Source organism: Uloborus diversus, chromosome 1, assembly GCF_026930045.1.
Source record: "Uloborus diversus isolate 005 chromosome 1, Udiv.v.3.1, whole genome shotgun sequence".
NCBI lineage: Eukaryota > Metazoa > Arthropoda > Arachnida > Araneae > Uloboridae > Uloborus > Uloborus diversus.
Genome location: NC_072731.1, coordinates 32584875 through 32605995, shown reverse-complemented (window position 1 = coordinate 32605995; position 21121 = coordinate 32584875). Strand labels below are relative to the sequence as shown.

The 21121-nt window shown below is 31.9% G+C and overlaps 1 protein-coding gene across 1 annotated transcript in view; it reads right to left on the bottom strand.

Moving 5' to 3' along the window:
- Positions 1-1255: 1255 nt before the first annotated feature.
- LOC129229120 (uncharacterized) overlaps positions 1256-21121 on the bottom strand; it is a 114565-nt gene continuing 94699 nt past the window's right edge. The window contains exons 17-20 of the mRNA XM_054863458.1: positions 20327-20448; positions 19214-19273; positions 18968-19109; positions 1256-3531 (exon numbers count right to left, since the gene is read on the bottom strand). Of these exons, the coding sequence (XP_054719433.1) occupies positions 2316-3531; positions 18968-19109; positions 19214-19273; positions 20327-20448 (1540 nt within the window). The 3' untranslated portion in view covers positions 1256-2315. The remainder of the gene's footprint in view (positions 3532-18967; positions 19110-19213; positions 19274-20326; positions 20449-21121) is intronic.

Sequence of the window (21121 nt, the reverse complement as noted above, 5' to 3'; positions counted from 1 at the left end):
AGTTCTTTCAAACAATGTTCAAAATTTAAGATTAAAGGCATCCACATTTTTTAGTATAATTTATTTCTTATGTGTTTATACTCTAATTCTAACTAAGCACAGTTTTAGACATACTTTTTCATTAATTAAGTGCGTTTAAGCTTCTGAAATTATGTGGTTATCGGGGGAAATAAATAACAACTCTACATTCCAAAAATGCATTCACTAACAACAAAAACGAATAAAAGTAAGAAAAAAAAATATCGAAAGAAATAGCTTTTTCATTGTTGTATGTGATAAATAAGCAGTTTTTTTGCTCCGATAATAAAAATTATAAAAGTGCCAGACATTTATTTCTCTTTCTAAACGTTTTCCCTATTACTCTACATTGAATACCATTGCTTTCTTGGATAGAGTTTCCCCTTCCCCTCTCCCGTTCTTTCCACGGCTTCAAGCGCGCTCAGTAAGTTTACGGCTTTGGGCGTCTCCCTTTTCTTCTATCTTCCTTGATCTCGACGGCGTCAGTTTTGATACAATGTTGATTTCGACAATGTTTTTCAAGATTGATGCCGACAGAACTAATGCAATGCTGATAATGTAAGGAACTATCACTATTCATATTTTAAGATGAATAAAACGTTGCATCCGTGTTGTTATTGCAGTATTGTTTTTAAAATCTTTATGCAGTATAAAACGCGCCCCGCTTGCCCCCCCCCATGAGTCAGTGTAATATCAAAAGATGTGTCAAGGGTGATGCAAAACATTTTACTTAAAGGGAGGGATGTTAATTTAATTAGCTGTTGCTACAGGCCACAAAATCATTTGATTTTCATATTCAGTGAATTTAGAATCCTATCGCATATCAAATACATGTCATTAGAGGAAATGGTAGCAACCATCGAAAAGTGCCTAGTGAACTTCAATGCCTACCATATCACATCACTAATTTACACATGTAGCTTTGCGAGCGACCAATAGAAAAACGAATTAAACGACTCTCTGGTGAGAGCATGTTTGAATCTAGCTTCTACGGGTAAAAACTTTATCTCGCAGTTTTGGTACCAAAATACGTCATAGAATTAGACTAAATGTTTTATAGAAGTGGTTTGAACCTTGAACCTTATTCAACTTTTCTGCAACAAGTTTCATCCACGGAGATTTAAAATTCCAGTACGGTTACGACAAAATGGTCGACAATGCATCAATCGATTTTTGATTGGCTGGCTGTTGGAAAACATTGTGACGTCACAGCATTCTAAAATAAAACACAACGGTATAGTAACGATAGCTTTATTCAAAACATTTGATACATGCATTTTTGAAGACAAAATTACAGATTTCTAATTCTCAAAACAATAAATCCCATGCACGTTAAAGTAGCGATATCGAAGCAGCTAGGCCTACATTTGCATTTGGAACTCCCAGCATCACGGTTTGCTTTTGCGCTAAAGCTATTACGATAGATTCTTATTGTGGCAAGTCTTTTTCGTTAAAAATAATTTATTTTTGTTGTGGTCAATACAGTCACTAAAATGTAACACCTCTATCAAATTCAGCTTTAACAGAACTACCTTAGCCATTTACTAGTTTTCTTGTATTTGCCCAAGTAATGTTTTATGTTTGCTGAAAAGAAAGGATAAATTCATTTTTCTTCCAAGACGATAACTTAAATTTAGCCATTTAAAAAACTTTTTTAGTACTACTAGCGTACTAAAACAAATATAATTCTAAAAAAAGTATTTTATACAAAAATGTAACAACGCAAACTAACTCACGTTCGGTCCTAACCTTCTCGTCTCGAAACCAAAATTGCAGTCCATTTTTGTAGGAAAAAGGCAAATATAACTACCACAACTGATTTCTTTATTTCCAATCTTTACAGATTGAGAACACTTTTAATTCATTTATATATACATAATTATAAAATATACGATTTAAACTTTATTATACACAATACACAGTGTAAAAGCTGTAGTCAATCATCACATTCCCATATGTTGGTAAAATGATGACTCCTAAATTTCTGGCTTCCAATGATACGACAGCAGATTAAAATTCTAAGAAGGAAAATACAATTTATGCAATATTTACATGAAATCTGACCGTTTTAGCTGTTTAAAAATAAAATATTAAGTAAAACAATGTTTTTTTTTTTACACTGGTTTGAATTCCAAATGCAAATATTAGACGTCTGTTGAATGGTTATCTATTGTTTTTTTACTAACATCGCAATGGATTACAAAAAAGAAAACAGAGTAAGGATTGTTCCAACTTAAGTCCCAAAAGAATTGTTTTAATATAGATCTGTTGCCACAGAAATAAAATGCAGTTCTGCATTAGTCTTCACTACATTGAAGTGAAATGTCAGCTTCAGTTACAATAGTATCTGTGGTCATTTTCTCTTCAACTTGAATGCCTCCACTTTGCAATAATTCCTCCATTACTTCCCCTTCCACTGGTACATGCAGAAATCTTTGTCCTGTTGGTTCACCATTTTCATCTACTTCCTCAGCACCTTCAAGCGCAACTTGAATTGTTTGCCCGTGAGCAGTCCCGTCGTGCTCCAATGTCAAGCCAGGTGGCAAAGACAGCACTGTTGTTCCACTTTCAGTGGCACTGAATGGTATCAGCAACATTTTGCCATCAGAAGTAGGCACTTTCATATAAGTGCGATTATACTGGGAATCATCAGGTAATTCCAATTCGATACTTTGGCTATCGTCTTGATGATCTGCAACCATCATTACAACATGCTCAGAGTCGATCTCTTGACTCCCATCAGAGGCTTCAAGTATTTGGTCTGAACTTTCCATGGGAGTGTCTTCAAGATTTTCCTTTTCGCTAACAGAAGTAATGTCTTGACTTATGCTAGCGAACTCTGAAATTATTTGCTGCTCTGAATCAACTGCATCTGAGAATTGTGCTTGAGAGTCTGCTTCTATGAATTTCTCAGAATCAATTTTATTTTCAGATTCTGAAATATCCATTGGCTGCTCGGATGATACTTCAACTGTTTCTTCCAATTTGCTTTCACCGTCTAACGAGAATTCTGGTTGGTTACTGATTGAATTAGAATCCTCTAAATTCATAACTTGATTTTTTTCCATAGCAAGAACCATTTCACTTGAAATATCGTCAAACTGAGCAGAAGATCCATCGTTGCTTTCTTGATTAGAAATTGACAACACTCCATCAATGAATTCTTTTTTTTCATCTTCTATATTTGACGCTGCAGATTCTACGTTGAAATTTTTGTCAGGAACATCAACACTATTTTCAGTAGACACTATTTCCAGTGTCTTTGGTTCTTCATCTGGATCTACCGATTTTTCATCCGTCGCTTGCTTAAAATTGCTGTCTTGCATATTATGACTGTCGGCAGAATCTTCTAGAACAGCATCGAGCAAAACATCAGCTGACTTAGTTTTAGACGAATCCTCTGCATCTTTATTGTCTTCCGATAGTTTGCGTCCTGATACCTTTTCTTTACTTACAGATTCACTCTGAACGCTATCTACTTTTTGTTCAGTTTCAGCGACTGAAGCAGGAATTCTAAAATTAAAAGAAGAAAAGTGTAATTGAGCTTACTTACATATATATCACATAACATGTGTACATTTACTACGTAATATATAAAAAAAAGTGATCTGTGCATTACAAAGGCATATCAACTAGCTGGCAAAGAAAATGTTAATACAAATAACAAGGTTTCGAAAATTTTATTTGCACAATTACAAAAAATAAACGAAAGTACATTTCTTTGATTTATCAAAATCTACTCTGTATCTTTCAAGAAGCGTATACAGGATTTTAAATCGGGAAGGGCCCCTTCGGCTACCTCTTTAAATGCGACCCAGGCTCCTTTGCCATGACTCTTTTCTTGTGTAGAAACATCTTGAATACGATATTTGAATTAAACAAGTAGAGATGAGTACCAGTTTCAGCGTGATAGAAAATAAGAAACAGGAAGAAATATAAGAAAAATGTCCAATTAGGCATAGTTAAAATTAGCTTCAATCCTCTCAACAACCGAGCAGATATTCGCTGGAACTGGCAAATGCAAACATTCACCAAAGTTATATGTATCGCTAGGGCAGGTACCAACTTTTCGGCTTGCAATCACGACTTAGCAGCCTTCACTTTGAAGGGTCCAAGAAGCTCTAAAAAGTTGAAATCTTACTAATAGGGAAGCTGCAACTTATTAAATATTCCTGTTTTGATTATTGGATATTATTAATTGACCCTCAAAACTCAAAAATTTACCATCGCTTAATTTTAAACACCATGATTGATTTTTAATAAATTTTTAAAAACCAACCCATGCGCAAAAGCGCACTCTTCTGAAACGTCACGAGCTTAAGTCACAGGGCTCTAGAGGGCAGCCTTGCGCGAAAGATCCCCTGTCGTCGCTACGGACATTTTGAGAGCGGCGATATTTTTATTTTTAAGAAATTTTAATAATCCTTTTCAACACACTATGGAGGCCGGATTCGTTAGAGCACAGTCTAATAATCTTCCTATAGTAACATCAATGATGGTGTTCGAATATTTCCGAGAGGATGAGAGATTCAATGTTCCAGAAACGCGATGCCGAGTACGTCTTAAACGAAGCCAACTGCACTTTCGTCGTTTTCTCCTTGTCCGTTGAAGCAGCGGAAGAGCGGATGACGTCACATTAGCTTGAACTTTAAAAAGAAAAACTACTTATCGTATCGCAAATTTTTTTTCACCGATGATGTTCATACATGTTATTCTATCGTACAAAAATGTAATTGAAAAATCGAAAACTTCTCTACTCTCTTACGTATTCGCTAGCAGCCTCGTATTTAACGCGAAGAAATCGGTTGGCGTTATCTTCTTTAGAGTTCACAGCAAATGCGTCTGCTAGGACCTAGATTCGCCAAACATGGGGACTCCCGTCTCCGCTCTGGTCCCCATGTGATGATATCTGCCTAATATCTGTGTGGAACAATGTAAAATGTAGTATGGAAACCCTTGGAAAGGGGTATAAAAAAAGTAACCCGGTGAGCATAATAACTAGTGAGGAGTAATATTAGAGAAGTGTGAAGAACTTCAACCTTGAAATACTGTTTCCTTACCGTTTTCACGGTATCGCTGGCGCAAGGTGATGCAACTCATTGGTCGTCGTAGCAAATTTTAGAACCTTCGCACTTTTTTCAATGCTTAACATTCTTATTTAAATTGCTGAAGCCGGCAAAAGGGATCGAATTAGGTCATGCCTAAATGACATGGATGCCACTCTTACCGGAAAGGTTTTACGGCACGTTAGGCATAAATGTTTTCAAAATGAAATGTAATGACCGTGTTTCAAAAATGACTGGAAACTAAAATTTTTACTACTTTTGGGTACGTGAGAAAAGGTTTCGTTTTTAGAATCGCGATTTTCGAATCGGGTTCGTTTTCACGAATACGATTTTTGTAAATTGTTTCTGCGGTACTGAATAGATATCAAAAAAGTTTGGCTTTTTAATGTGAACCCAGAAGTCGGCATTACCGTACTTTTTGCTGTCAGGATTTTAATGTAATTAACATTTTTAATTAACAGTCCGCAATACAAATTACATTTGAGTGCACCAACATTTATTTCTTTAGAGTTTAGGTTGAAGGAATTAAAGTAAAATTGGGAAAATATTCGTACTTTCGATATTTGGGAAAAAAAAAAAAAAAAAAAAAAAACCGAACATTTTTGTTATAGCTCAATTTTTTAATTTTGTTCTAAATTGCTCAATTTATTCTGGCGTATATACGATATTTATTTCCATGAAAGTTTATGAACTTTCTAAAACGACCGTTAACGCGATTTTTTTGTAAGTTTTTACGTCCGCCTTGTTGTGTTTGGGGAGACGATCAGAGAGTCGGTAAATTCGAATTTTCATGAATGTACTGGTCCCGTTGCTGGGAAATTAGACCCTACTCGATTTAAGGGTCCTATACAAAAATAATTGTAAGCAACTCGAACCGAAACGTATCAATAAAACATTACTGAGATACATCGCCTAATTCTGTTTTGGACTTTCATGAAAGGTAAATAAACTCTCAATTGAAGGATGGAAATCCGTCTGCCTTTTTTTTCTTCTTCTTTTTAACGATGGAATGCTTTCCTCAGTAATTAAAAGTGCCCCCATAAAGTTTCGGACGATGAAGCATTTAAAAGAGTTTTTACTTTTTAGGATCCCTAGAAATCAATCACTGAATAAAAAAATGATTAAAAATTTACTCCAGATGAAAAAGTAAAACCAATTTTTAACCTTCAAAAACCACTTGAATAGCTAACTCTAAATTGACCGCACAGTTCCATAATTACCAGCACTGTCATTAAGATTAAACCCACGGATCAGACAAGTAAATCAAAACGTTTCTTAAAACATTGCTGAAGTTTCCTCACTATGAAATAGCAATTGTATACCTTCCATATGATAAAAAGTACCTTACATTTCAATTCATATGTTCAAGGTAATAAAAAACGTTCAATAACAAAATAATGATTTTAAAACATAATAGCGATTTAAAAATATTGAAAGGAAATATAATTTCAATAAACCTAAATTTTGTAGTATTACATAATCAACTACAGTAAAGTCCCGCATATCGGTGGCTTTTCACACTACTTACGTGCATAAATAAGAGTGACCGGACTGGTCTTAAAAACAATTCTCTCCTACTGATCTGTTGCAGTTATCACATTTTGTGTATTTCTGTTGCAGTTATCACACTCTTAGTTTGTGTATTATAGATACACAGTCTCATTGCACAATCTGCTGATAAATGTCTGTGATTTGTTTTCAATAATGAACGATCAGTTTCTAGCTTTTACATACACTGTTATGGTTTAAGCCATAGCTTAAATGCATACGAGTGTTATAGATCTTTTTTAGCACTATGTCCAAACACTAGCATCGTTTTCACTTAAGTTAATTCTCTTTTCTGCGGTTAACGTACCACCCTATTCCGGGATAATCGGAAGCTCACTGTATACAAATATAACTAAATTATAACAACATTACTTGAGATCATTGCTATTTCACTGATAATGACTTCCCTTAATGCTTATTGTTAAATTCTATGATATTCTTTTGGTTTCAGGATTGATATTATTTGTTTGCAAATGTGGAGGATTTCTAATATATTTAAACTGTTTCTCAATCACTGGGCATTTTGAAATTTTTTTTTGCTTTTACCAGGAAAATCGTTGGTTCTGCTGGTTTTCTGGTAGAATGCAAGTGATTTGTAGCAACACATTGACATATAGAAGATATGAGTACTAGGAACAGTAGGGTGAAAATTTTGCAGCTCGAAAAACTATACATATTTCAACATACTCAAAACAATTTTGAGGATGGCAAACAGACCTCGTCAATTACTTTAGCAGCTTGTGCTCTGCAAAACAGCTACAGAATCATTAGGTTTCTAAATTAGTGGAATAGTGCATTTGGAAGTTTACCTCTAACCACTTTCACTTATGTGGAAATCCAGGAGTGTAAGCTGAATAAATATTTCTTTGCAGAAATTGATCAAATGCTATTACCGTGAACCCCCACCTAATGGACACCCACCAATTGAGGACATCTCTCTTACTCAGGGCCATTCAGGGGGGGGGGGAACCGCCCCGGGCGCCACTCGTTATGACGGAACACGACGACATTCACAACAAATGAGGTGTGCCCATCATCGTGTAAAATTGGGGGCACCTTGCGGCGATAGAGAATCATTGCAATGATTCTCTATATTTTTCCTAGGGCACAAAAATATTCCTCTCTATAAGTCTCCAAAACATTAGTTTCCTTTGTATCATTAAAGCAGATATCATTTCTGAGAATATATCTGTTTAGAATCAAACAAAAGGAAATTCTCCTTTGTCTAGTTCTCACCAAATTTGCTCAAATTCTGCCCCTGCGTGCAGTGAAGTAACCAGAAAAAAGTTTTAAGGGGTACATTGGAAAAACAAACCAAAAAAAAAAATTTTTTTTTGATCGGGTCGGAAAAAAATTAAAACGTGTCCGCTTAAAATTTTGAAACTTTTAGTTCAAAAAACGCAATTTTAGCCTTAAAAACACAATTGTAGGCGATGTTTATTGACGTTAGGGTAACAGAGGGAGCTCAGAGACTGTTTCCGATCGATTGTTTTTTTGAATAGTAGATTGAAATCAATTCCTTCTCCCCCTGCAAGTTTACAAAATTGAAGTTTCAAAAACGCAACTTTAGACAAAATTTGAAGATTTTATGGGTGAGAGGATCTGGAGCATTTCCCAGGAAAATTGTCAAAATTATGGTTCAAAAAATTTAAGCAATGTTTTCCAGTCAGAGGCTATTGCACTAAATTTTTTTATGTGTCAAAACCCCCCCGATGCTTGTGATATTAAAGAAAGGCGGCATGGACACCCTTGCACGAATATTTCCCTCAACTCAAGACGCAATTTGTAAGGCCCTATTTTGTAATATTAGGGTCAGTAATTTTTCAAAATTAGAGCTCCAAAAATGCAATTCTGAGCAATTTTTGATGTTGTTGAGTATTTGTGGGCTTTTCCCTAAAACATACAAATATTTGATGCAAAAGAATAACACTTTCGTTTATAACATACTAGCAGTACCCGCACAGTGATGCCCGTGGTAAAAATTTAATGGAAGTCCGTTGAATAAAAAAAATTGACACTCCCTCCCCTTCTGATGTGAAATGATCAATTTTCTTTGCACAAAATGCGTACACAACTTTTCAAAAAAAAAAAAAAAAAAAAAAATTAAAGTTTGTTTGGAATTTAAAACTTTTCGTCAAATCATTAAATTAGATTTACAGTTGCTTTAAAACTCTATTTAGCGAGTGAAGCGTTTTTTACTGCAATTTTTAACTGTAAAAATAGTTCTGCAACTGTATTGTTTATCGCCAAACTCGCCCTACTACGGCAACTACGGTATCATAATCCATATGTCTAACGAAAAAAAAACCCCATCCAGTTTAATTTGCATTATGCATAGCCTTCTGATTGTTCCGTACATTAATTTAACTGTATTTGTTAATTTTAAAACCTGCTGTTGTTGCTATATTTAAACATTTTATTTCAATGCACATTTTATAAGCCAAGCCTTCAAGCATTGTTTTTTCTGTCTTTTAAGGTTTTCTAAAATAAAACTTTAGTTCATCGTCATTCCTCGTATTTTAGAGCTCTAAATATTCAATATCCAGATAGTTGTCTCCTGCCACACAAATCATTAATTCGTAGGCTCTAGTGGAAAATATAACTCAGCATATGCTTTCGGTGACCCATATTCAAGTTTAAACAAGTTCCAATGAGCATTTCTGGACAATTTCTTCAGATTTTTTAAATACCTAAATTATTAGCTCGAGAATACTGGGATAGAAATAATAGTTAAGTTTTAGGTAAAATTAAAAACTACATTTTATCCAGAAAACCAACAACCAATGCATTTAATATGTTACTTGGGGAAAAAAAAGGCACATACAAATGTTTCCTTTCAACGTGTTTTGGATCATAACACAGGGTTCATACCCTTTAGGGAGAAAAAAATTCAAGCACTTTTCAAGTACTTTTCAAGGCAAAAAAATTTTTTTTCAAGGCAATATCATAAATTTGTACTAAAAATATCGTATGCAGATTTTATTTAATGCAAACGTATAAATAATAGGTAATAGTATAAAAAAGTTAAGGAAAACAAAATTGCCAATTCTACAACAAGAGACTCTTTGACAAAAAAAAAAAAAAAAGATCAGTGTCAAAAGTCTTTTCTGCAAATGTCTGAAAAGCTCGATCACAAAGAGGAGCAGGTTCAACGAGGTTTAACTTTGCAATCTTCACATTCAAAGAAGCATATTTTATTGATTATGCAAGTTAATATTTATAAAAAATAATAATAAATAAATAAATAATAAAAAAAACTTTCATGAACGATTTTAACTTTTAACGGAAGAAACCAAAATACCTAAATTCAATGGAATAGTCAGAGAGGAGGTTTTGAAGTCAACCCCCCCTTTCCCCCACCCCAGGTTTCAACATTTAATTCCTATATTGATAGTGGTTTATACCAGGGTTGGGTTTTGGACTGTCCGAAACTGGTTTTGGACAGGACAGGTGGTTTTTACCGTCCGAAACTGTCTTAAACTGCCCAAAAACTATGCTAAAGCTAAAGGGGTGAAATCTAATCAATTCATATTTACTACAATATTTGTAATGCATAAATATAGATATTAGTGAGGTTTAATTAATGATTATTTGATAACATTTTTTCTCCAAAATGATCATTAAAAAAATATTTGACTTGAAAAAAAATTGTCAATAACTCTATTGCAAAAACTTCCTTATGTAACAGTTGGTAGTGTTATGAAAGGAAATTCACAACACTACCAGGACAACTAATTTCAGTTCTATTTAAAACTCAAAGGAATGTTATTAAATGTGTAATATTTAGGTGCAAAAAATATTAGGTGCAATTAAGTTTTACATGATGTTTTAACAAAAATTATTTTTTAAATCATAGATTAAAGAAGAAGAAATTGATAACTGAACACTTATATTTTAAGCTGTGCTATTCTTATTTAGTTCATATTTTTAATATATTACATTTATTGCACTACATTTTGAACACTTTCTTCTGAACACACATGCATAAATGTCAAAAAATTTGATTTATAGAACGAAAAAAAAAAAAAAACTCATGCATACAAACTGAAATTTTTAATGAAGAATTTAATTTCTACCTAACTAGATTAAAATCTGCTGTATAAATAAGTTACGTATATATTTATATTCTTGAACATTCACATTGAATAAATGTATTAAATAGTCAAAAAAAGCATAATTTAACACATATTGTTCTGTTTTTGATATTTTCTCACAAAATATAGTTTCTCAAAAATAGTTCTAGACACTTTCGGACAGTTTTGGACACATGAGTTTTGAACAGGACGGTGAAAACCTCCACAACTCTGCTCTCATTTGCACACATGCATAAACATAAGGAAATTTGGTTACTATTATGAAAAAAAAACTCATGCATACAAATTGAAATTTGAATCAAGAATTCAACTTCTATGTAACTAGATTAAAATCAGCTGCAACATAAATTGAATGTTCACATTGAATAAATGTTCAATATAAAACATTACTTCGATACATTTTATTCTGTTTTTGATGTTTTCTCATAAAACATAATTTCTCTAAAAATATAGTTTTGGACACTTTCGGAGAGTTTTGGACACCAGGGTTTTGGACAGGACGGTAAAAACCAGGGTTTTTACTGAGGTTTTTACCGTAGTGTCCAAAACCTTGCCAACCCTGGTTTATTCACATATATAAGGGCGGTTAGGATTAAAAAGAACACCCAGAAGGAAATTTCCGGTAGCACTATTAAGTTCAAAAGTATTAGACATTCGATAATTATTTATAAGTATTCAAATTTTTAATCAATTATTCGTATGTATGTATTAGTTGTTCAGGCAATATAAGGCATTTCAACTGTTCTCAAGTAAATTTAAAACTGTTTCAAGTAAAGTTAAATTTAGGTATTTTTTTTAATTTAGAAAGAAAACATTTTATGAAAGTACCCTGTCCAGTCTCCGAACCCCAAAATTCGCAAAAGTTGCTTAAGAAGTGATAAATACTCTGAATGTAAACTTGAGCCTGCTTTTACTGAATAATTTGTAATAGTCAATAAATATACAAGTTCTGATTCACAGAGTCATATTTCCAAATTGAAAAGATTCATAAGAAGTTGACATACATTATGACAAAAGTAGTTTTATTTTGGGAACAAATGGATTATTATTGAAATTAGAATTTAAATTTAGAGAAGTGATATTATTCAGGTTTGATTGTGATTTCATAAAAAATCACCCGTAAGTTTTAAAGAGCTAATCGGGGGGAGATGATTTTTAAAACTAAGACCTCTATTCCTTAAATATACATGTGTACAACAATTATTTTTGATATACATACAATTCATTTCTTATGTTAAAATAACTTATGAAGTCAAAATATTGTACAGATAAATACCAGGCCCAGTACCTGTTGATAACCAGTAACAGGTAATGGGCCTAGCTAGGCTGGTCCTGGTCAATTTATTAGACCACAATGAAGATTAAGGATCCTCCTTAAGTTATCTACCCCTTTGCTGATTACAACCTCTTATGGTAAGCTGTTCGAAATGCCCACAATCCAACAAAAGTAGTAATTTTGAACATTGGGGTAATTTTAAGTTACAGGGGGAAAATTGGAAGTAGGGAGGTGAAAGCATAACAAACACTACCGGATTTCCAGTGAATAACCAAAATACAATCACTCTTGTTACATACCTTAATTATTTCAGCAGATATAAAGAAAATGACATACTTATAAATTCAACTTTATAAAATTGTATAATTCAACTTTATCTTTAAAATACAAACTTTTAAGTTAAAATGTTAGGTGCTCAATTGTTTAAATTTTTTTCAAAAAAAATCTCTAATAACCAAGAATTAGCTAATTATAAATTAAAAAAGTATGTATGTAATTAAACAAAACAAAAGCAATTAATTTTTTAGTTATTAAAAAAATAATGTAAAACAAGCTAAACTGATGTAGCACGTGTCAAAATAATTTCTAATTGACAAAAATATAAAAATATTTACAAGATGCAAAAGGGTTGAAACCTCAAACAAGGGAAGCAAATTTTCGCAAATTAAGTTCAATGTTGGCATGTTTCCCATAAATTCATTTATTTTATACTAAAATTAAACATAAAATATGATAATCTAAGGTAGCATATTTGAAAATAACATCTGATTTGCCGACATGTTTAAATATTTGCAAGATGCAAAAAGATTGAAATTTCAAACGCGAGAATTAATTTTCCGCTAAGTCTGAGTAAGTTCAATGTTGGCTTTTTTCCCCATGAAATACATTTATTAATTTTTTTACTAAAATTAAACATAAAATACGCTAATCTGAGGTAGCATATGCGAAAATAACGTTCGATTAGCCAAAATATTTAAATATTTGCAGGATGCAAAAAGATTGAAATTTCAAAAACCAGAGAAATTTTCCGCGAAATCCGAGTAAGTTCAATGTTGTCATGGTTTCCAAAATTATTCCTTTTTTAGACATCGAAATTAAACAAAAAATAAATTAATCTGAGGTACCATAGGTCAAAATAGCTTCCGATTGTAAAAAACTTCAAAATATTTACAAGATGCAAAAGGATTGAAATCCCAAACACGGAAGCGATTTTTCGCGACGTTGCAAATCAAACGCATGTTCAGAAAATTGCATTAGTGAAATACTTTTTTAAAAGTTTTAAGCACAATCCGATTATTTTTGAAAGAGTTTAAGCACTAAGAAACTTTTTCAAGGTTTTAAAACTTTTTCAAGGTTTTCAAGCACTTGAAAATGAACTTTTTTTTTTCAAGCACTTTTCAAGGTTTTTCAAGGGCGTACGAACCCTGTAACATTTCAAATCGAAAAAAAATTCAGTAATTCTTTTAGAGTAACTTGAAAGCATATTTTGAGACAAATGCAATAGGGCACACTGGGATTTACATATTCATTCATTCTCCTTAATGACTTTTGTACTCATCACTAAAATGGTTTAATTAAGGGTATACAGAGCATCAGTTTAAAACACAACAATCTATCTCTTTTATATTTTCATCTCCGAAATTGTTGTTTTCCAGCACCACCCAGATGACTCATGAAAGTGCAAGTCATGACAATTTTCTCCATGAATTTCATTTGACACAATATTCTCACACTATAGGGGTCATAATTTTTTTTTTCTTAATTTAGGAGCAATGACTATTTGGTGAACTTTCTGAGGGTATTCAGGAGCAACATGAACGGATGGGAAATTATGATTACTATGGCAAAGAAAAACTTGCAGTAGCAATCCTGTTATCATACCAATATCTCAATCAATAACTTAATCAGGGAGAAAAACATTTAATACTAACTTTATTAACAAAAAATCTTGCTTTTTAAGGAAATCTTCAATCCTGCTAGGACGGGATAGAATGTATAAACACACACACACACTCACTCCCACACAGACAAAGTCATGGGCATAGCCAGAGGGGGGCAGGAAGGGGCAACTGCCCCTCCCCCTAGGTAGAGGATTCTTAATTCCTCATCATAATCATACTCTAGTCTTTTTTTTTCCCAAACTCAAATTTTTATTTTTCATAGAAACATATTTCCCTTTATTTATTTAGGACTACTTTCTGAATTTTTCCTTGCATTATTTCAATGACTTTATCTAGTATTAAAATATAAAAATAAAGTATATGCTAATATAATCTGTGCGCCAATGCCCCCCCCCTCCCACCATATGGCTGGGTTCAGAAAAGAAGTTTTTTCACTATTTTGGTACCAGTTGTATGTGTTACAGAGGAATTATACAAGTACAGTACAATGAACCACTTAAACTAATATTTTTATTTACCGTACATTTTTGCCCAGCTAGTTATTTTTGAGCCATTTTGAAAAAAAGGGCCTCTCAAAAAAATGTCCCATGCATAACGCTAAGTTTTTAATTTTTTGTAGCTAACTAAAGCCTTCAAAAAATAATGCTGTTGGGAAATAATACATGCTTTAAAATAATATCAAAGCATAACAGTTAATCCCATGCTTAATTAATAGTTAATTGCATAAAATAAAAAACTTAGCGCTACGCACGGGACGTTCTTTCGAGAATCTTCCAAAAATAAAATATATGTCATCCTTTTTTAATTGCGTACCATTTCTTCTTACAACATATGTTACTGTATGTTGGGACAGGAAGTTGAATTATCAACTCTGTTCAGTTTACAGTAAAGTAATATAGCTGCATGGATTTTTAAAAACTAACAATAGTTTCAAGACAGTAAAATGCAGCTCAATTATAGCAATATTTCTTGCTTTTCATTTTAGTAAAAACCTTAATATTATGAGTATATTTCTAGTTATTTCTAAAGAAATTTCCACTATATTTCTAGAGGAATTTTTTCAAAGCAAAATAAATTTTAATAGTAAAAGTTGCAAAAATACTGGGATTTTTTTTAAATTTAGGGTGACTCATTCATGATACTATTAGTTTAAATCCAGGCTTTGTTCTTGCAGCTTTCTTTTTACAAATGGTGAATTCTTATACACGTGTCACTGGTCTAAATATGAAAATTAATGTTTCACATAAGTATTATCTGAAATTATCCTTGCACTTTAGTTTTACCATCCAGATGGCTTGATAATCAGGAAGTAATTCAGAGATTTACATACAATTGATTTAATTAAAATGCTACGGAGGAGATTCCTTTCTTTTGACAAAGAGGCATAGAATTATCGTATTTTTTTTGGGTCCAATCCAGGTTTTATTTGTGATTAACTGAGATTCACACACACACACACAAACAAACATGTATAAAAAAGGTGGATACATCCAACTTGAAGGGGCTTTTCTAGCACCCCCTGCCCCAATATTGACATTTAAACAATCAACAGCAATTCTTTAAAACAGCGTTTCTACACCTTTTTTAATCTGCTGACCAGCAAGAAATTTATATATATATATATATAAAGACCAGTGGAGTTTCCCCTTCCCCCCTTTTCTTTCTTTTTTTCACAAAAAAACACGTTTGCATTTGCTGACCGCTAAAAATATGTGAATTTTGTTTATGAACTGGTGAGGTTTTTTCCCTTTTCCTTTTCTTGCAAAATATTTAAAAAATAAATAAATAAATAAAACTTTAATTGGTGTTGAAAAACTGACTGTTACAGAAAATATTTTAATGTTATTTAGAAATAAGATTGCTGAAAAAACACAGCAAAGTACGACAATTAATGACGAAATTCACGTAAAAGATGTAGTACATATTATTTTTATTATAATGGAGTTTTCTTTCTTTTTCTTTTGAGTAAGTTTCGTCTTTTAAAGTGGCGCAAAAATCTAGGACTGGCTCTGGACCACTGGTTAAGAATCACTGCTTTAATGCATTATTGTACTTGATAGTATTATTCAGGGTACTTGGGTACAGGGGACTTGATAGTATTATTTACTGACTTTTCCTATAGCTGTTTGAAACAAATTTCCAGGCTTTTAGCATTCTACAGAATAAACTAAATGAAAATATAAATACACAGGTTTGTTTGGTTTGAACCAAATGGTTAAAAAAAAAAGTGTTTTTTTTTTCCTTCAAAAATTGAGGAAATTAATTTACAAGAATTTATTCTTGGTTATTTGTCATTAAAAATGTCTGAACTATTACAATAAATTGTTTCTTTGATTACTCATACCAAAGCCCATTTATGTATTGTATTTTTTAAAAGATTTTCAAACAATATTCTCCTATAGAATCTCTATGTATGAGGAAATGAAATTACAAGATTTTATTCTTAATTATTTAATTAATTACGAAGACATTAGGTTTAAATAAGAAACATTCCGTAACGTTTAATTCATAAAATCTTCATGATCTTCCTAAAATAAAATTGTTTTTCTTACAAATAGTGTTTAATTTTTAAAACTTTTCCTGTTTTTCACCAACCCTGTACATACCTTAAAATTTTATATTGATGTTTTAAGTATTTTATCGAGTAATTCTAAACCTTTAACTCGTAACACAGAACAGATGCATATAAAATATTCTTTTCGAAAGGGAGTAATGCAAACACATTTTTAATGGCTCTATAAGCATACTTCATGCATTAAAAATCAGAAATACTCTTTGTTGCTTTATTGGATTAAAAATGTCAAACATTCTTAACGATAAAAATGGAAATAGCATGCATTTATTTCCTTTACCCTAGACAATAACTTTTTTTACGGAATTGATTGATATTTCATTCTTTTAAAATGAGTTACACTTCTATAAAAAATATTTTCATGCATTAAAAAAAAAAAGCTATATCTAAGTGTAAATGTTTCTTCTCTATTTGTTTCAAAATAAATGTTTGCACTTAATCATTATTAAGTACAAAATCTAAATAAACAGGCAAAACTTCATATCTCAAAGAATTTTCAAGCTAAAAATTGGAGTATCTAATTTAAAGCCAAAGGGGTGAACTGAAAGTCATACACATACAGGATCTACATTCATAATTATAACCTTTAATGGCTGATCATTTTCGAATTTTACAAATGATTTTATTTCTAGCTTAGTAGCTATGACATGATCTCTTCTTCATTGGAATCAGCTTTTTAATCGATTGATCTAATGCTGTTTCTCAAACTTGTAAATATCATATCTATTTGGGTCTGTGTGAGCATACCTTACAACAGTGTTATTTTCTTCCTTTTGAGGCTTATTTCAAACCCATCAATTAAAAAATTCTGTGTGTCATGATTTTAAGACAATACAGAAGTAGCAGAAGAAAACATTGATGTTGTACTATTTTGAGTAAATATATTAATGATTGGCAACTAGGTAAAGGAGTTGCCTGCTGAGGGGATGGTAAAGACATGTTACTGATTGCATACTTTTATAATTTTTTGAGGAAATATATAGTAAAATATATCTTTATTTTACATGCATTTCCCCTTCGAAGAGAAAGGAAAAAAAAAATTTTTTTGGTAGATTTCAGATCATCATAAACACAATGAGTTGGAAATGGGTTAGAAACCCTCTTAAAGTTTGAAAAAAAAAAAAAAAAAAAAAAAAGGAAGCAAAGTTCTCCATATTTTCAAGAGCAGTAATTCAAAAGAACACTTCATGATAAGTGAAGCAAAGAAAAGAGAAAGAAAAGACACCTAAAATAAAAGTTCGAAATTGTCAAACAGCGGAAGGTTTCCCCTTTTTTCTGAAAGAAAAAATCTAAAAAATTAAACAAAGTTACTTAAAATATGCAGTAAACATTAAAAACAGATAGCATGAACAATAATTACATTAGTTCAATATTATAGGATAAAAAAATACATTAAAGTAATTTTACTAGATATACACCATGCTATTTTCTTTTTGAAAAAAATAACGTAATCTAAAATCCATCATAACTTTTCAGGGCTTAGGGCACAATGACCTATAGTTTTTTGTCACCTTTCTTTGAAGCACACTACGCATTTCACCTCCTACAGGAATTACAATTGCTTTTCCAGTGCTAATTTTACTTTTCTAGATGTTGTGTCTTTGGTGACACTTGCAGTAAACTCCCGATTATCGGCGGCTCGGCTTATCCGCGGGTCTTTTCACAATTTATTTTTTTAATGGTCATTAAATAATTTTTTAACTTATGATTGTATTACTGTTCGTTTTTAACTTTAAATGCATATATTTTTTACATTCAATGTTAGTAGATGCAATGTAGCAATGATTTTAGCTACAACTAAAATGTATGTTTGAGTTTTATTCATATTTTTTAGCTATTGTATACAGTAGTATTGTTTTTTACCCATTGTTCGGATTTTCCGTAGTTTTCGCTTATCCGCGGTTACTGTGTCACCCTATTCCGCGGATAATCGGGAGTTTACTGTACTTAAAAAATTATTTCCCCAACAGTTTTCTTTTTCTATAAGAAAACTGTTAGACTAGAAGATGCTAGAGAAAACATCTATAGACATTTGAAATAAATTTCTGATACCAAGACAAATTCAATTAAAAATCATACACCATTGCATTTTCTCTTTGTTTCTCTTGCAATCTGGAAAAACTAGTCATTTTTAAATGGTGGAATTTCTAAAAAAAATTCTGAATGCAACAACCACAGCTTAGAACTGATCTCCGTGGTATGAACATGGCAGCGAGATTCTTCGAACAAGTTGGATACCTATTTTGCTATTAATATCAAACTAGCAAGTCAAACTTGGGATAAAAAATTAGAAAAAGTGTGCAAAGTAGATTACAGAACTCCAAAGCAATTCCAAACTGGTCCACTCTAGATTCAATACTATCTGAAACTATAAGTTACATGTTAATAATTAATATCATCATTAACAATATTTATGCCTTATATTTTGTTTTGTTAGCAGTAAATGATGGATCTATTCAAAAAACCTGTCTTTTAGTCAATATCATACTTACACCGACTCTTTTTCCGGGGAACATTCATGACCAGCAAATTGATCCTCATCATCGAAGCCCTTTTCACATCCAGCACAAATTAGTTGAATTAATTCACCTTCACTTTGGGCTTTCTCTTCAGCTTTTTCATCAGGTTTTGGAGCTAAAACATAGATTATGAAAATCATTTTAATTTATAAAAGAAAAGTTATATTTTCATGCATTTGAGAATTAAGCATAAGATATCAATATGTTATGATTTGTCACCTGGTGTTTCGATTTGATGAGTGCGCATATGAGCTTCCAAAAGCTTCTGTTTCATAAATCCTACAAAAAGAAGAAAAAAAATTATCTAAATTTGACAGAAGATTTTCAGATTAATACTTTTATGTATGACTATTGTGTACTAAAGTAAAACTCAATCTATAATTCTTAAGTGACATCAACTATAATCCTAATGATAAGGTACATAAAATACAGGTATTAAATCTAAGAGAAAAGTTTTGAGGAAATGTTTGCACTGTCATTTTTAATTTCATCCTGGGTTCTGAGAATTTAAATCAAGTTTTAAGGCATCACATAAATATTAAAAAGGCATGGCCTTATTCCAATCAGAAACATCAAACATAAATACAAATATCTTATATAATTAAAAATAGAGTGCATGTATCTATGTATGTGCCTATGTATGTATCTATGTATTCATCTATGTCCGAATTACTCCTCCCGAACGCCAGTGAACTGACCATTGAACCAGGTATCCATGGATTTGTATTTTTCCTTTCTGTATATTTAGCTTTTAATATAATCCTCCGATAATATTTAGTGGAGATATCAATGAAAAACTATTATGATACTTAGATTTTGACATAAAATTCCTATTTTTCTGAGACTTTCCTCCATTTAAATTATTATTCAGTGCTTTATCTCAACTCCGCAACAATGCTTTTATTAAAATTTTTAGTGTGAAGAAAGTCATTGAGAAGAAAGATGTGTTGCCATTCTTTTTCTCGAATATGAAGAAATAAATTTGTCTTCTGTTTTAAGGCTTTTCCTGCAATCTGAAAATTTAAAATGTTTCCTTTTTGGTTATTTTTTTGCAATGTACCACAAAATTTTACTGATTTTTTTTTAAATTCAAGCTAAAGATAGAAGACGAAAGATTTTAGAGTAAAAAGGAATTATCTTTTTCAAGGCAAACAAATGAGCCGATGAAAAGACATCTGACGATAGATCTTTTAACAGATGTATATTTTTACCTTTTAGCAAAAAGGTATTAATTTCATGCTTTTGAAATGTTTGATGAAATTCAAAATAAATACGTTAATAATTGTGCATCAAAACCAAAAAACAGATAGAAGCAAAGCAAAAAGCTATTACCTTTGGAGCAAACGGAACACTTGTAATCTATATCTCCCCTGTGAGTTTTCAAATGATAATAGAGACTTATTTTTGTTACAAGTTGACGGAAGCAGCCTTCCCATGGACACTGTACTGGAGGACTGGAAAAAAAAGAACAATTTCCTTTAATTATACATTGAGTTTCAGCTTAGAAACTTGAGGAAGTATTTAGAACATGGAGGAATAGCGAATAAAAATCTAGAAATTTAAGCTGTGACTAGAAGTTAGCATGAGTAAATGGAGGATTTTAAATGAAAATTTATTTATGACTTTTCATGATCTTTTAAAAAGGTGTTTAACTCTTCCAAGTGCAAAGGAAAAACGGATAAAAAAAGGCAGAGCATTAAAGTTAAACTTGAAAAATGTTAGTTTTTGGTGAAAGTGATGGTTTCTAAGCTTGCTTTTGTGAAGGACAATTTTACAACATTCTTGTTCCCATGCTAAAAAATCAAAATAAATTAATATGATTACATATTAATTTATTTTGATTATCGATGCATAACTTGCATATTAATCACTTTTGGATGGACTCCACCACTCTACTTATACAGGGATGTGTCAGCTGAATTCCACTTTTGGAGCAATCTCAGGTGCAGGAAAATAGTGACTTTGAAGCAGCTTGGCTCAGGAAAATAGTGAACTTGGAGCAGTTTGGCTCACCAAAAAGTTAATTTTGAAGTAAGTAACTACTACACACACACACATCATGTACAGGGTCATTGAGGTAAATCCGGAATTTTTTTATTAACTGCCCTCTAGCGGTTGTTGAGTGCA